Source organism: Penaeus chinensis, chromosome 38, assembly GCF_019202785.1.
Source record: "Penaeus chinensis breed Huanghai No. 1 chromosome 38, ASM1920278v2, whole genome shotgun sequence".
In the NCBI taxonomy this organism is placed as follows: domain Eukaryota; kingdom Metazoa; phylum Arthropoda; class Malacostraca; order Decapoda; family Penaeidae; genus Penaeus; species Penaeus chinensis.
Window position 1 is genome coordinate 22022039 of NC_061856.1, and position 18967 is coordinate 22041005.

General features: G+C 38.5%; 2 protein-coding genes across 2 annotated transcripts; both read left to right on the forward strand.

The window, feature by feature from the left end:
• The first annotated feature begins 513 nt into the window (after positions 1–513).
• Positions 514–3554, forward strand: LOC125046086 (hemocyanin subunit-like). Its single transcript, XM_047643721.1, has 3 exons — positions 514–601; positions 1340–2860; positions 3020–3554. The coding sequence occupies exons 1-3, from the start codon at positions 523–525 to the stop codon at positions 3451–3453; spliced, it is 2034 nt and encodes a 677-aa protein (XP_047499677.1). The 5' UTR covers positions 514–522; the 3' UTR covers positions 3454–3554.
• Positions 3555–10310: 6756 nt separating this feature from the next.
• On the forward strand, positions 10311–13336 carry LOC125046082 (hemocyanin subunit-like). The gene is made up of 3 exons (XM_047643716.1): positions 10311–10398; positions 11135–12658; positions 12818–13336. Exons 1-3 carry the CDS (start codon positions 10320–10322, stop codon positions 13249–13251), a joined length of 2037 nt encoding a protein of 678 aa, XP_047499672.1. The 5' UTR covers positions 10311–10319; the 3' UTR covers positions 13252–13336.
• Positions 13337–18967: the final 5631 nt, after the last annotated feature.

Genomic DNA, 18967 nt, shown 5'->3' on the forward strand with positions numbered 1-18967 from the left:
TGATTATCAGTATTTCAAAGTAAATATGTATAGGCATAATGAGAATCTGTAATTACAACGCAGCCTGACAACTGCGTTAGCAAGTTTCTTTATTCATAATACAGGCCTTTTTATACATTGGACAGTATTAGCAAAACATGGTTTTGAAAAAGGAAGTTATTCACAATGAAACTGTTAATGATAACCTTTCAAATTTGAGAGAATAGGAATATGAATTCCCTATCAGTAAATAAAAAATGCTTATTACGTAGAAATTTGGATTTCAATAAAAGGGTCCTTCGCAGGCGAAAGCTGTACTATAGCTACACGAAAATATGTCTCTGGGCAGTGAACACAGTGATAAGAAGTAATGAGTTAAAAACAAAACTTAACCGACAAATTATCTAAGCCTAATTCACGCCTAAACTTAGAAGACCACGCGGGCTTTCAGATAAAGAACCTGTAATCGAACATGTTATCCGGCAAGCCTCGATAACCAGTCTGTATAAAAAGGCCCAGGTAAGTCGGTCGACCACCAGCAACATGAAGGTCCTCCTAGTGCTAGCTTTGGTGGCGGCGGCCGCTGCCTGGCCCGGCTTTGGCTATCAGGGAGACGAGGGAGGTGAGTGTTTCAAATTGTGTCATCGCATATCATAAATGTGAGACTACTCACACACACACACACGTGTGTGTACGTGCATGTATGTGTGTGTGAATATATGTATATATATATATATATATATATATATATATATATATATATATATATGGCTGTGTGTTTGTGCGTGTGTGTGTATATATGATTGTGTGTGAGAAGCTTTATATGTAGACATGTACATATGTTTCCAAGTGATTATGTGTACGTATGTGTAATTCTCCGAGTGTCTACACGTGTATGTGTGCGTGTGTAAAAAAGTTTGTACTTATACATATACATACGGGTGTCAGTATTTCTGTGAGTTTCTACACGTGTGTGTATACTCACACATACACATAATCATACACACAAATAAACAAATATATATATATATATATATACATATATATATATATATATATGTGTGTGTGTGTGTGTGTGTTTCCGTATGTCTGTGCGTGTATATGTATTAATGCGTGTATGTATAACTGTATATATATATATATGTATATATGTATATTTATATATATTCATAAGCAAATATATACATATATATATGCATATATATACATACATGCATATATATACACATACATATATATATACATATATATATATACATATATACATATTTATTTATTCATTTATATATACTGTTATCTATATAAGGTCACATACCTTTACCACCATAATCTGAGTCATTTCAACTGCCACTCTTTCCAGGTGTGTCTGATGCCCAGAAGCAACACGATGTCAACTTCCTCTTGCATAAAATCTACGGAAACATTCGTGATGCAAATCTGAAATCCATCGCTGATTCGTTCGATCCCGAGGCTGATTTATCCCACTATAGTGACGATGGTGAGGCAGTTCACAAAATCGTGAAAGACCTCAAGGATCACAGACTTCTCGAACAGAAGCACTGGTTCTCTCTCTTCAACCCAAGACATCGTTATGAAGCACTGCAGCTCTTTGACGTTTTTACTCACTGCAAGGACTGGAAAACATTTGTCAGCAATGCAGCCTACTTCCGTCAAATTATGAATGAAGGAGAGTTTGTCTACGCCTTGTATGCTGCGGTCATCCACTCACCTCTGGCTGAACACGTTGTACTTCCCCCACTCTATGAAGTCACACCCCATCTCTTCACCAACAGTGAAGTCATTGAAGCAGCTTATCGTGCCAAGCAAACGCAGACACCTGGTATATTTAAGTCTACTTTCACAGGAACCAAGAAAAACCCTGAACAAAGAGTAGCCTATTTCGGAGAGGATATTGGAATGAACACTCACCACGTTACCTGGCATATGGAATTCCCATTCTGGTGGCAGGACAAATACGGTCATCATCTTGATCGCAAGGGAGAGAGTTTCTTCTGGGTACATCATCAGCTTACTGTCCGCTTCGATGCCGAACGTCTCTCCAATTACTTAGACCCTGTGGACGAGCTGCATTGGGATAAGCCCATCGTTCAGGGCTTTGCACCCCACACCACATACAAGTACGGAGGTCAGTTCCCCTCTCGGCCAGATAATGTAAACTTCGAGGATGTGGATGGTGTTGCTCGCATTCGAGACTTGCTCATCGTTGAAAGCCGAATCCGTGATGCCATTGCTCATGGTTACATTGTTGACAGAAGTGGTGAACGCATCGATATCATGAATGAACGCGGCATCAACGTCCTTGGAGATATTATTGAATCATCTTTGTACAGCCCTAATATCCAGTACTACGGAGCCTTGCACAACACTGCTCACATTGTACTTGGTCGTCAGGGAGATCCCCATGGAAAGTACGATTTACCCCCAGGCGTGCTGGAACACTTCGAAACTGCCACACGTGATCCCAGTTTCTTTAGGCTACACAAATATATGGATAACATCTTTAAGGAGCACAAGGACTCCCTTCCTCCTTATACTCAAGAAGAACTCACATTCGTAGGTGTAAGCGTTGAAAATTTGTCCGTAAATGAAGAGCTTGAGACCTACTTTGAAGACTTTGAATACAGCCTTCTTAATGCCGTTGACGATACGGAACAAGTTGAAGATGTAGATATTTCTACTTATGTGCCTCGACTCAATCACAAAGATTTCTCTTACAACATTGACATCAACAACAATGGCGATGAAGCACTGGCAACAGTCCGCATTTTCGCTTGGCCTCATCGCGATAATAATGGCATCGAGTATTCCTTCGATGAAGGTCGCTGGAATGCCATTGAACTAGATAAATTCTGGACCAAGTGTAAGTATATCTACTTTAAGCAGCTATATTTTCTCTATGTATTATTTTTAGATAATATGTGTTCATCACTAATAAACTAATGCATATATCCATGGCTATTTGCAAACACTTGAAATGTTTTTGAAATATATGAAGATTCATACAATATTCTTTCAACAGTGACACCAGGAACCAACCACATTGTCCGTAAGTCTTCTGAGTCTTCGGTTACCGTCCCTGATGTACCGAGTTTCCAGACTCTCTTCGATAAGACCAAGGAAGCTTTGGGTGGTGGAGACTCCAGCCTTGAAAACTATGTGAGTGCCACTGGCATTCCCAATAGGTTCCTACTTCCCAAGGGTAATGAACAAGGTCTTGAGTTCGACCTTGTCGTAGCAGTGACCGATGGTACGGCTGACGCAGCAGTGGATGGCCTTCACGAAAATACCGAATTCAATCACTATGGTTCCTCTGGCAAGTACCCAGACAATCGCCCACACGGATACCCACTGGATCGCAAGGTTCCCGACGAGCGTGTATTCGAAGATCTTCCCAACTTTGGTCATATTCAGGTTAAGATTTTCAACCATGGTGAACATATCCACCACCATTAATTGGATTAACCAAAGACTTGGCACCTTTAACTTACCTGATTTCAAATAGCCTGGAATTGGAAATGTAACCCTTTTCATCCTCAATAAAAATGTGAAACCTATGAAATTGCTTATACTACGCTAAAATATGGAAACAATAATGCTGTCCAGGTGACATTAATGACCAATATAGCAGCAGCACTAACAGTGTCTTATTAATAACGATTAAAATATTGAAACAAAAATAGGAAATTATAGACAATATGTTATGCTGGTAATGAAAAGGTTTAGAGAATGCGTTTAAAGTGATAATTGTAACAATACTGACAATAATAAGGACAACGGTAGCACTAATAACAGTAGTAGCAATACCACCAGTATCTGAATGTGGATAAAATACAATTCATACCAGTTCATAAGCGTCGATTAAATTCGTAAGTTCAAGATTACTCGCTTACAATTTACATACACAAAGATTTTCGGTGAAAATACTAAATGGATACGTGAATTTTACTTCTTTCATGAAACATGGCAGAATTATAGTAGAGGCAGAAGCTACTCCTTTTTATAATGGACAATACAAGCAATTATTGTTCCACTGTCATATGTCACTTTACCTATATATATTGTCAGGGTTCCTTTTAAGGAATCAGAGCGGTCAGGTCAACGGAAACACACCAGCGGAAACATACACAAGGTTTTATTGCTAAGAAATACACTATACACAAAGGATATTAACAATGCAATAGGGAGAGGATCCAGCGGAGCAGGCGAGGTCACATGGCAGAAAGAAGCACACAAGTCAAAGTCATGGGATAACTACTTAGTTTTTGACTGCCGCTCCCTTTAAGTGTCCCACCGATGTAAAGGCCGATACCCTCGTTCCCCACACAGCAGCCACCGGGATAGTACAGTGGTAACGTGCCGTCCTCTCATCCGAGAGGTCGGAGGCTCGCGCCCCGCCCAGACGCAAGAAGTTGCAATTGTTGCCTGAAGGTTACTGCTGTGGCTGGATACCACGGCGGTTAAGGACTAAGCCGAGTCAGCACCAGCTGACACACGTTAGTGAGTCGACATTAGTCGACACATTGTTACACAACCGGGAAACTAAACTTTACTAGCATTCTTCAAAATTTAAAGTCAGATGAACATATTGTAAAAACAAAAAATGATAAAGGAAGAGGCATAGTCTTACTGAATAGAACTGATTACATTGACAAACTATCTTCTATATTTTCTGATTCATCTAAATTCCAACTGTTAAAAGTGCACAAACCAGTAGAACCTCTTAGACCCACAATTTTATCTAATGACACCTTCAGTTATAACCTGGCTAAATTTCTCGTACGACTCATTTTACCTCTAACGTGAAGTAAATACACGATTTCATTTCGCGAACGAAATCAGTCATTTAAGATTTTAGGACACCATAACTATGGCTAGTTTGATGTTCAGTCTTTGTTTACTAACGTACCTCTTGCAGAGACCACACAAATCATCACTAACAATGCAACAGCTGAATTCCTTTTACATTTGAGTTTAGAAACGAAAGTCAATTTCTCTTTTAAATACTGTCACAAAAGAGTGTTTTTACTTTTGACAACCGTTTGTACTTTTAGATCGATGGAGGTACTTTGAGTTTTCCCACTAACCATAGCTATACTAATGTTTTTTTTTTTTTTTTTTTTATGTTATCATGTGTGTGAAAAGAACTGGCTACAAAACTGCCCATTCGAATTTAAACCCTTGTTTTACAAAAGATACGTAAACGATACTTTTCTCATGTTTAAACATTCATCACATGTACAATTGTCTCTACCCTGTTTTAATTAAAAAAGAGAACCAACTTACCTTTCTTAATACGCTTATCACAAAGAAAACGGTCACCTGTACACTACTGTAAATATAAGACCTACTTTTACTAGTTTGGGAATGCATTATTTGAGCTATGCACCACAGAAGTACAAGATTAATACTATATCCACCTTAATCAATAGAGTATATCAACATTTGCTCCACCTGGTCCCTCCCGAATTGGAAAGTTCTCATTAAATTACTTTGAAACAAATTGTTGCCCAGGCAGTGTGTTTCACAAACCCCTGAGATTATTCTTAAGTAATAAGACTTGTCTGCTTTCAAAACTTATCTTATCCTCAGCAAACCAAATATATCAAATCACCGTATCTCGGGTGATTAAGTTATTGCGTTCGAAAGCAATTACGTGAGTTACTCAAATATTCATTCCTAATGTAAAATTCAACTTAGTTTTCACAAATAACTACACTATCAGCACAATTGTCCTAGTTGTAATACTAGGTATATTGGATCAACGACACATTGGTTCAAGTATAGAATTCTTGATCATATGGGGAAGTCCTTAAGAACAGGCCTACCTCTGAGAAAATCGGCGTATTCTACTATTTGCAAACATTCACACATGGAAAGCCACCCCTACACTCACAACATTTTCAAAATTCTGTCCACTTCTCCCAAAAGACTCGACCACCTAACCTCTGAATCTTTGTTTGTTCATAAGATGAAGCCAGAACTAAACAATGACATCACAGCCACACCGCTATATACGGTGTAGTCCTTTGACCGTAACTGTCTAGTTCTTTATTGTTGGTGTGGGATGTCTACAGAATGTCTATCAGATGTGGATCCTTTGGTAGTATATTGACAGGAGAGACTAGATACACAAGGGTCTGCACTGACGTACATCCGTCTCGTACAGTAGTGACAGTGTGACTGACCTGTATTTAAAATAAATAATGTTGTCATACATATTCATTACACAGTTCATCCACTGATACGATATACATATATCATACTCACGACTCATGAGGGGACAGAACATCTGAAGACTCGGCAATGGCAGGGGAGGACTCGGCCAGTAGGTTCACCACTCCCATAAATGATCGGAGGTCTGTCAGGTTAGCTGGCTTTGGGAATTCAGCAATGGCACGGACCTGCTCTTCATCAGCTGCAATTCCATTCCCTGACAGGATATACCCACAGAATTCTACTTCTGGGGCTGTGAGCATGAACTTGTTAGCATTCATGGTAATGCCATGTGCACAGAACTTCTTGTACTCGCTTCAGGTGGGACACATAGTCCTCATCCAAGGCATCCAAGGTGAAAAAGTACCAAGCCTTTGGGTCGATACGACATACAGCAACATGAGGCGTCGGTGATGGATGGGCAGGACAGAACACTTGACTGTTGAGTTTGGAGAGTCAACAGTTATCCTGACACCGCCTTTAGGCTTACAGCCACTGAGGTGTGACACCATTGTGACAGTTCATCACCTGCAGGAGTAATGATACAATGAGGGAAGGGGAATGAGTCGAGGTGTGTGCACAGCAAACGTCATGGCATTTTCCTTCACAAAGATCATCATATGGATTCGTAGCCTGAAGGAAATCTTATTATGAGAACACCTGAAAATTCTCTCAGAAAAACCTTCTTTGCCTCATCAAGGGATGCAGAGAGTGGAGGAGGTCGTGGTGAACGTAAAGGGTACTGGTGTGATGGAAGAGGTGGGGCTGGCATGTGGCCTCCTGGGGTGGTACGGAATAATGAGTAGGCATAACCTGTGCAGACTGATCTGTCTGCAGGCTTTTCCTGGGAGAACATTTGCCATGTCGTCGGCATGGACCCGGCTGTTTGAGACTGTCGCGGGTAGTCCTTGGGGATATTTTGAAGCTGATTGTGCGGCTCCAGGGCAGCAAAAGTCATTAAAGAGCTACCCACATGTATCCAACCCTGTATGGTGACTGTACCATACGTCATGTTGGCATATATTGATCCAAGGAGAGTACAAGTCACATGTGAGCCATCAGGATTATTCAATCTGAAATCTGTAGAGGTGTCTAGGTCATTTGTGGTCCGAGACTCTAGGAGGGTAATATCCATTACTATCGTATTAGATCCTGTGTCAGGTATGCAGTCCACATATGACTGCACTAACAATCTAATTGTCAGAGATCTAGGGCCTACACAGCATTTAGTTACAACTGCTCAGACCTGGACTATGGTGCGTATAGAGAGAACATCCCCTTTTGGGGCGCTATCATTTTCTTCTTTCATGAAGAAACAGCTGGCAAAGTGACCTACTTTGCCATAGGTACAACAGGTGCTAGTAGAAGCAGGACACTTCTTAATATGTGACCTATATCCACATTGCTTACAGAGTTCCTTTGGCTGTGGTCGTGGAGACTGGTGAGAGCGACTGGAGGCTCTGTAGCGGGGTTCTTCACTAATACCCCTAGTAGCTCACCTCTTTTTCTGCTTATAAGTGGACGCTGCACGTGTAACTGGTTGCAATGAACGTAGTTCTTGAGTGGTAGACTCGGTTGCCTCACGAGACCTACTCACAGCTATTACATCCTCAAGGGTGGTCTCAGACTTCAACTCTAAAAGACGTTGTTTGGTCTCTTCATCATGAACACATCAAGATGGCATGCTTGATTTGGGTCTCAACACAAGCATTATTATAGCCCTTACACAGGTTTACATCATCTGCAGCTTGCTTCAGGTACACATAAAAGTTAGTAAACTTTTCACTGTTGGCCTGCATGCACTGAGAAAAGGCGAGACGTTTTAAAGCCTTGGTCCTCTGGTCTCGCATGAAGTCCTGGATTCGGTGGAGGACATATACCAGAGTCAGATCTGAATTTGGGGACATGCTTAACTGTGCTCCAGTGTTTGTCTCATGTCATCAGATAAGCACGAACGCAACTGTATTAATTGCTTATGCTGAGGCAGGCTATGCTATGTTATTCATGACAGCATAGTCATCCCTGCGCTGTCTCCATTCTTTGTACGACCGCAATGTAAAATTTTGGGCAAGGGGGGGGGGGGGGTAGGCTGGACTCAAGCATTCGGAAAAAATCACATTTTGTTTTATGTTGCCATAGATCCCAATGGGTATAACACTAACTCCCTTATAATATCCATATGTATATATACATATATATAACTATGTATATATTTATATATATGTAGATATATAAATTTATAAATATACATTTATATATAGTGTGTATATATATATACACATCCATACACACACTCGTATATTTATTCATATACACACACATATATATGTACATATATATAGGTCCCACTACCGGTTCATCTCTTCACTGTCTTTTCACAGAAACTCATTGTACCATGAGGGTGTGAGATGTCTACAGAATGTCTATCAGATGTGGATGAATAAATTCACGAAAATCCTTTGCTGATATATTAACAGGAGAGTCTAGGTACGCAAGGGTCTGCACTGACGTACATATGTGTCATACTGTAGTGACAGTGCGACTGACTTCTATTTACATATACACATTTATGTTGTATTTTACATGTCTTTTCTTTTGTACATGCTTCCCTTGTTTTTCGTTTATTTTTCGTTTCGTTTCGCTTATTTTGTGATTTTTAATATAATTTTGACCTGTTTTTCCCTGCCTTGTCTGGCTCAAATGTATTTATTTTGTTCGTTGAAGATGAAGATGGTCATCTTTGAAAATTTGCTAAATGAAAATGTCTATAGCTGAAATTATGTATATATGTACATATATATGTGTGTGTATATGAATAAATATACGAGTGTGTGTATGGATATGTATATATACACATATATATAGATGTATATTTATATATCTATATATCTACATATATATAAATATATACATAGTTATATATATATATATATATATATGTATATATACATATATTGATATATATACATAACATGTATATATACAGTATATATATATATATATATATATATATATATATATATATATATGTATATTTATATATATAGATATTACTATGTATGTATACATGCATATATATACATATACATACATATACATTTATATATCTACATATATATACATATATTGTACATTTGTATATTTGTATATATATGCTTATATATATATATATATATATATATATATATATATATATGCTTATATATATATATGCTTATATATACATATATATATATACATATGCATATATAATACATGTGAATACATATATATACATATAAAATACATATAATTACTTATATATAAATATATATATATATATATATATATATGTGTGTGTATATATGTGTGTGAGTGTGTGCATATATATGTGTGTGTGTGTATGTGTGTGTGTGTATATATATATATATATATATATATATATATATATTTATATATATATATAATTTATATATTACATATATAATGTATATATTACATGAATATACAAATTTATACGTATACATATACATATAAATTATGCATATACTTATCACTCTTTTTGAAATTAAGTACTGCATAAGCAAAGTTCTGTGGGAGAAAAATAAATGATTATCAGTATAAGTAAATATGTATAGGCATAATGAGAATCTGTAATTACAACGCAGCCTGACAACTGCGTTAGCAAGTTTCTTTATTCATAATACAGGCCTTTTTATACATTGGACAGTATTAGCAAAACATGGTTTTGAAAAAGGAAGTTATTCACAATGAAACTGTTAATGATAACCTTTCAAATTTGAGAGAATAGGAATATGAATTCCCTATCAGTAAATAAAAAATGCTTATTACGTAGAAATTTGGATTTCAATAAAAGGGTCCTTCGCAGGCGAAAGCTGTACTATAGCTACACGAAAATATGTCTCTGGGCAGTGAACACAGTGATAAGAAGTAATGAGTTAAAAACAAAACTTAACCGACAAATTATCTAAGCCTAATTCACGCCTAAACTTAGAAGACCACGCGGGCTTTCAGATAAAGAACCTGTAATCGAACATGTTATCCGGCAAGCCTCGATAACCAGTCTGTATAAAAAGGCCCAGGTAAGTCGGTCGACCACCAGCAACATGAAGGTCCTCCTAGTGCTAGCTTTGGTGGCGGCGGCCGCTGCCTGGCCCGGCTTTGGCTATCAGGGAGACGAGGGAGGTGAGTGTTTCAAATTGTGTCATCGCATATCATAAATGTGAGACTACTCACACACACACACACGTGTGTGTACGTGCATGTATGTGTGTGTGAATATATGTATATATATATATATATATGGCTGTGTGTTTGTGCGTGTGTGTGTATATATGATTGTGTGTGAGAAGCTTTATATGTAGACATATATGTACATATGTTTCCAAGTGATTATGTGTACGTATGTGTAATTCTCCGAGTGTCTACACGTGTATGTGTGCGTGTGTAAAAAAGTTTGTACTTATACATATACATACGGGTGTCAGTATTTCTGTGAGTTTCTACACGTGTGTGTATACTCACACATACACATAATCATACACACAAATAAACAAATATAAATATATATATATATATATATACATATATATATATATATATGTGTGTGTGTGTGTGTGTGTTTCCGTATGTCTGTGCGTGTATATGTATTAATGCGTGTATGTATAACTGTATATATATATATATATATATATATATATATGTATATATGTATATTTATATATATTCATAAGCAAATATATACATATATATATGCATATATATACATACATGCATATATATACACATACATATATATATACATATATATATATATACATATATACATATTTATTTATTCATTTATATATACTGTTATCTATATAAGGTCACATACCTTTACCACCATAATCTGAGTCATTTCAACTGCCACTCTTTCCAGGTGTGTCTGATGCCCAGAAGCAACACGATGTCAACTTCCTCTTGCATAAAATCTACGGAAACATTCGTGATGCAAACCTGAAATCCATCGCTGATTCGTTCGATCCCGAGGCTGATTTATCCCACTATAGTGACGATGGTGAGGCAGTTCACAAAATCGTGAAAGACCTCAAGGATCACAGACTTCTCGAACAGAAGCACTGGTTCTCTCTCTTCAACCCAAGACATCGTTATGAAGCACTGCAGCTCTTTGACGTTTTTATTCACTGCAAGGACTGGAAAACATTTGTCAGCAATGCAGCCTACTTCCGTCAAATTATGAATGAAGGAGAGTTTGTCTACGCCTTGTATGCTGCGGTCATCCACTCACCTCTGGCTGAACACGTTGTACTTCCCCCACTCTATGAAGTCACACCCCATCTCTTCACCAACAGTGAAGTCATTGAAGCAGCTTATCGTGCCAAGCAAACGCAGACACCTGGTATATTTAAGTCTACTTTCACAGGAACCAAGAAAAACCCTGAACAAAGAGTAGCCTATTTCGGAGAGGATATTGGAATGAACACTCACCACGTTACCTGGCATATGGAATTCCCATTCTGGTGGCAGGACAAATACGGTCATCATCTTGATCGCAAGGGAGAGAGTTTCTTCTGGGTACATCATCAGCTTACTGTCCGCTTCGATGCCGAACGTCTCTCCAATTACTTAGACCCTGTGGACGAGCTGCATTGGGATAAGCCCATCGTTCAGGGCTTTGCACCCCACACCACATACAAGTACGGAGGTCAGTTCCCCTCTCGGCCAGATAATGTAAACTTCGAGGATGTGGATGGTGTTGCTCGCATTCGAGACTTGCTCATCGTTGAAAGCCGAATCCGTGATGCCATTGCTCATGGTTACATTGTTGACAGAAGTGGTGAACGCATCGATATCATGAATGAACGCGGCATCAACGTCCTTGGAGATATTATTGAATCATCTTTGTACAGCCCTAATATCCAGTACTACGGAGCCTTGCACAACACTGCTCACATTGTACTTGGTCGTCAGGGAGATCCCCATGGAAAGTACGATTTACCCCCAGGCGTGCTGGAACACTTCGAAACTGCCACACGTGATCCCAGTTTCTTTAGGCTACACAAATATATGGATAACATCTTTAAGGAGCACAAGGACTCCCTTCCTCCTTATACTCAAGAAGAACTCACATTCGTAGGTGTAAGCGTTGAAAATTTGTCCGTAAATGAAGAGCTTGAGACCTACTTTGAAGACTTTGAATACAGCCTTCTTAATGCCGTTGACGATACGGAACAAGTTGAAGATGTAGATATTTCTACTTATGTGCCTCGACTCAATCACAAAGATTTCTCTTACAACATTGACATCAACAACAACAATGGCGATGAAGCACTGGCAACAGTCCGCATTTTCGCTTGGCCTCATCGCGATAACAATGGTATCGAGTATTCCTTCGATGAAGGTCGCTGGAATGCCATTGAACTAGATAAATTCTGGACCAAGTGTAAGTATATCTACTTTAAGCAGCTATATTTTCTCTATATATTATTTTTAGATAATATGTGTTCATCACTAATAAACTAATGCATATATCCATGGCTATTTGCAAACACTTGAAATGTTTTTGAAATATATGAAGATTCATACAATATTCTTTCAACAGTGACACCAGGAACCAACCACATTGTCCGTAAGTCTTCTGAGTCTTCGGTTACCGTCCCTGATGTACCGAGTTTCCAGACTCTCTTCGATAAGACCAAGGAAGCTTTGGGTGGTGGAGACTCCAGCCTTGAAAACTATGTGAGTGCCACTGGCATTCCCAATAGGTTCCTACTTCCCAAGGGTAATGAACAAGGTCTTGAGTTCGACCTTGTCGTAGCAGTGACCGATGGTACGGCTGACGCAGCAGTGGATGGCCTTCACGAAAATACCGAATTCAATCACTATGGTTCCTCTGGCAAGTACCCAGACAATCGCCCACACGGATACCCTCTGGACCGCAAGGTTCCCGACGAGCGTGTATTCGAAGATCTTCCCAACTTTAGTCATATTCAGGTTAAGATTTTCAACCATGGTGAACATATCCACCACCATTAATTGAATTAACGGAAGACTTGGCAACTTTAACTTACCTGATTTCAAATTAATTGGAATTGGAAATGTAACCCTTTTCTTCAGTAAAAATGCGAATCTTATGAAGTTATTTATACCATGCTCAATGACCATAGAAACAATAATGGTATCTTGATGACATTAATGATTATTATAACAGTAGCACTTACAGTGTCATATTGATAACGATTTAAATATCAGCGAAACAAGACTATGGCGTCAAAGACTACATATCATATTGGCAAGGAAAAGAGTTAGATAAGATGTTTGATATGATAGCGGTGATAATATTGAAAATATGGACAATGGTAGCAATAATAATATCAATAGTAACACCACCAGTGTAGTATCTGAATATGAATGAAAATGCTGAGCATCATACTTTTAAGGCGCTTTTAACACGCTTAAGAAGAGGATATCCTATATGCATTCTACACATACATGATGATATTCTATGGAAATTCCAAATGAATATAACCAAACGTATTATTCATACATTACTTCTTAATCTATAAATATAAAATGCAGCTCTCTGTTCTCTCTCTCTCTCTTTCTCATGCATATGCCTCAAATCAGAGATGGTATCCATTGTTCCCTTTCCCGGCATAAATCACGATTGTTGTTCATTAGTTTACGTTTTACATCATAACTTTTTTGCGATTATTTTTTTCCCAAAATTTAATTGTATGATAGTTCTCCCAATCTTGGATATCACCTTTGTCTTTTTACAATTACACACTCTGCCACTCGTCTGGCATTATTTCTCGATCGTAAATCTTCATTAGCACCTATACCGCAATCACTCTCACCTCCCCCTAAACTTCCCCATACTTCTGTTAGTATTTTATCAGGTCCCGTTGCCTTTCCCTTTTTCATCCTCAACGCTTCTCTAAGTTCTTGCCTTATCTCTGGTATTTCTCCCTCCCCCCCCAAAAAAAAAAAAAAAAAAAAAATATTCTTCATTCAGTAGCCTCTCAAAATAATAGTCAGGTCTTTTGTCACTGTGTGTTGTGTGGTTCACTGGTAGCGTTCAAATACCACACTGCTAGTAGGTGGTAACCCCAGTCATTCTTTGCACACAGGGGGTAATTTAGAAGCAAAATAAACAGCCTGTCACACCAAACATAAGAATAATTATTGTAACAAATGGAATAAACTAAATTATTACCTTTGTTATTTTTACCAATCCATAGATATCTCTGTATCTTTGTAAATTTCATTAACAATTTTTGTCTTTGCCTTTGCAGTTTTTTTTTTGTTTTTTTGTTTTTCTCTCTCTTTGTCATCTTCTCTAAGAGATGTATCAGCAATTTTATTTGCCTTTTTCACATTTCTAATTTTTTTTTTCTGCACCAGTTTACATTCACTGCCGACTGGTTTGCCATCTCACATTTTCCGTTGTGCATTCGCACCACTATACAAAAATTTACAACGTACACTGCTATCTTTTGCCATAAATCGTGTCCATCTCGTTCCCTGTATCTTCTTTAGCCAGGTCTGTTCTTGACACAGCACCCTTTACTTATTTCCCAAAGGCGTCAATCACGTCGTTTTGGGGTAGCCTGTTCCAATGATAGGTTTGTGGGGACTATCCATGTTGGTTTTGGCTATACTTTTTCCAGTCGGATGCCCTTCTTAACGGTAACTCTCACCAATTGCCAAAGCTTGGTACCAGCACTGAGTTGTGCTGTATTTCACCTTCCAACGGCTGGTTTAAAATGAGCATAAATCTGTAAGGTGTAAAGTTGATCCCCGCCCTGATTTTATGACACTATAGTTTATCACAGTTATGATTTTTTTACTATTAATGTTATAATTACTATTAGTATTAGTGCTAGTAGTACTATTATTCTTTCCTGTGTGTGTGTGTGTGTGTGTGTGTGTGTGTGTGTGTGTGTGTGTGTGTGTGTGTGTGTGTGTGTGCGTTAGCCTTTCATTTAGTAACATGAATGTTCTACAGGCAATCAGATCAAAATGTTAGGGAACTGATCAATACACTTTATGCCATTTTCCTCATTAGTTACATTGTTCATTTATATTGTTTCTTAAGCTACGGCTCCCTATATCTCTTGCCTTCTTAAACTACGGCTTCCTATCTAGCTCCTCATTTCTCCATATACTGTCGCCAGTAAGGATCCGGATACAGATATTACTCAATATCTGTCTAGACCAGGATAATAATAATTACTTCTGTTCTTACTCCAAACCTTGCTGCATTACTAAATTTTAGGTTCGTTTCTTCAAAATATAATTAATTTTTCATTTCAGTAGAACTCACTCTGTCTCTCTCTTTCTTTTTCTTTCTCTTTCGGTTAGTTTAAGAGCCCCATTGCGTTACAAAATATCAGATCCATTTCTTGAAAATATGCTTGTTACTGCTCTCTCCCCCCTTCCCCCACCATTTTATTTATCTATCTATCTCTTTAATTGCATTCATTTCAACGGGAGAGAAAGAGAGAGGTCTCACTACTTACATGATATTAAAGTCACCTGACTAGAAATATGGATTTATTTATCTTCAACATTGAAAAAAAATCTGATGATGAAATACACACTTCTCTAAACGTATGCATTGTTGTTTTTACTTAGTATCTTTCCATTTTAGATCATTATTTCTCTTATTTCAGGGTAACTATAAAGGCCGGATGCCTCTGGTTTGGTAGTATATCGTATTAGACTTTTGGGTATAATGGTTTGCTCCCCGTTTTTGTGGACATGCCTCGAGCACTGCCGAAGGGGATATACTGGTGTGTGTGTGTGTGTGTGTGTGTGTGTGTGTGTGTGTGTGTGTGTGTGTGTGTGTGTGTGCATATATAAAACCTACTCTGGTATCCATGGCAATGAACAAGCTGACAACTTAGGCGGATCAGCAGGTGATCTGTATCTTAGCATAATCCGCATATATCGCACGTGTTTTGTCTCTCTTATAAAAGCAATAATCCATCTTAGTGAACCAACCTAAACATCAACAGCAAACATTAACACATTACAGGACACAGACTACAGGAAAATTTATCTCACCCTTTATGGTGAGAGAAATATACCTCCACAATGCCCGTACTACATAAATAAGCACAATAGCACAGACATTAATATCTTATCACAGATACAATGCAAATAGACACTGCATAAATTTTTAAAAGCTTCAATTTTATATAATCAAATGATGAAAATATCGGAGGGGTCACCAATGAAGGATGAGAAAAAATTGCTCATAGGTGCACCAAGGCCTATGAGAGGGGGACAGTACACCTACCCCTGGTTCATCCCATCTTGAACCAGGGAGAACTGTCCCACGTGTTTGCCGTCACGTCCCGTATTGCTGGGAGACAGGAGTCTCGGAGGTTGAGCGATGCTGCACGCTGCACCCTGCAGTTAGAACAACTCCTCTTTGGTCCTCTATTCTGGTTCTACCCCACTATCTGGGGTAGAAAGGTGCTAAGAAGTCAGAGGAAAGTTTTCAATCATGGGTACAGAAGAGATGGCTAAAGTTTATCCATCAGGCTAGGTACTGGGGTCCTGACTGCAGCTTAGTCAAATATCTCTTTGTACAATAGGATTGCAAATTTAAAATATTTGGGGAAGCACCCATGTGGCACTAATTCAGTAACACAGTCTCACTGCTCTCTCTGTAGGAGCCAATAAAGTTAATGCCATGTTAAAAATTAATCCATATCCAGTACTTGCACGGAAGGTGCTAAACACACCTGCCAGACGCACGGATGTTTGATTATCAGTAAATTTCTGTTTTACATGAAAGCTGGTATATATGTAATAATAATTGGCAGCCACCCACTATTATTATCATATTACATGGTTATGTTGATAACGAGATGATTGCTACAGGAAAAAACAAATATTCACATATATGACAGCGCTATATTACGAACATATTTCTGTCAGTAAAAATCAAATATATAAATAGCTTCAAACAGTTTATAGATTTTATAGGCAATAAACTGAATGTGACAAAGATAAAATATTGGTAACATGAATTCATATTTGAGTCGTCTCTGGCAGCTCTTCCTTGTGTGAGACAAAGGGGCAGGGGTAGGGTAGTTTTTTTGTTTTTTTTCTAGATGTTGCTAGGATGATGATTTTTTTTTTTTTTTTTTTTAATGCATTTTTGTTGTTCACTTTAGTCTACCGGATCAAGCTTGCATTCCGTTTTCTTTATGTATATAATGTATATACACATATGTGTATGTATGTATATATACACATATGTGTGTGTGCATGTTTACATATGTATTGTACATATGTATTGATATATGTGAGAATATATATATATGTGTGAATATATGTGCGTGTGTGTGTGTGTGTGTGTGTGTGTGTGTCTGTGTGTGTGTGTGTGTGTGTGCATTGAGAAAAAAGAGGTTTACGTTCGTTCACTTATGTTTGTTTTTTGTTTTTGTTTTTGTTTTGTTTTTGAGAAACCTTATTTGTGTGTAAACGTTAATAGACAAATAGAGTACGTATTTCTATACGCACATTATTTTACGGCAAGTTTGGTCCCAGAAACAGACTCTTTTTACATAACGTTGTTAAGTAGATGTAGATGATAAAATTGGTATAGATAATAAAATTGATAAAGACGCGCACCCTGGCTCCCGGGAGCATATAAAAGCCCTTGCATCCCGTCCCTGTTCACCGTCAACATGAAGGTCTTGGGGCTTCTTGGTCTCGTGGCTGCGGCCTCCGCCTGGCCAGGCTTTGGCTTCCAGGCAGATTTATAAAATTCGTATATTTCTTCTTATAATACTTTCACCAGAAAAAAAAGTATAAGTGTGATTTAGTATGCATATGAATTTTTTAACAACACCGAAATCCCTACAGTATTATAGCAAGACTTTCTTAAAATAAATTTTCTTCTCAAAATGATATATTTGAACTGAGCCACCACACGATAAATACTCAAATAAGTGCAACAAGACCCCCAAGCCCCTCAACTCGGCCCTCAGTTGCAACAGGGTATCTCCGTTGGTGTACCTTAGTGAATTGCTGCCACGCCCCCTTTTACTAGTATCGAGCGAGTCGACGTGAGGGTACATCATGACACACACCCTAAGCATACTACAGTGGAACATCAATTACTTCTCCACAAGGAATGCCATCCTCCATGCAATAGTGCGATCAAGGAACATTGACATTGTCATGCTCCAGGAGACATTAACAGTGGAGACTGTTCACTTCTCAGGGCGGGGCCCTTAAACTGTACAATGTGTACAGCCGACCAGGCTGTAGGAGCTTAGATACCAGCCAGGTCTGTCCTTCTGCTGCACACGATTGAGTGATCATAGGGGGAGACTTCAATGCACACCACCCCATCCTGGCTCCCTGCTGGGCACCGGATGCGGCTGGCTATAACATAGCCAACGTGCTTGAAACATTCCCTGAGATCGCTCTCCTCACTACCCAAGAGCAAACGCTTGTCAGAGAAGGGGTCCTAGACCTCACCTTGACCACTGCAACTCTGGTGGAGAGGATTAGCTGGTGTGTCGATGAGACTGTCACAAGTGATCATTATGTGACCTATAAATGCCATTAAACAAGGAGCCTCACTGACCATACCCAAAACTCGGCCTGGGTTCAGAAGTCACAAAGACACCTGGTACTTCAACCACAGAGTAAACCCTTGACAACCTAGCCCTCCTAACGAACGCTGTCAGGGATGCCAAGGAAACTGCCAACAGAGTCAGGC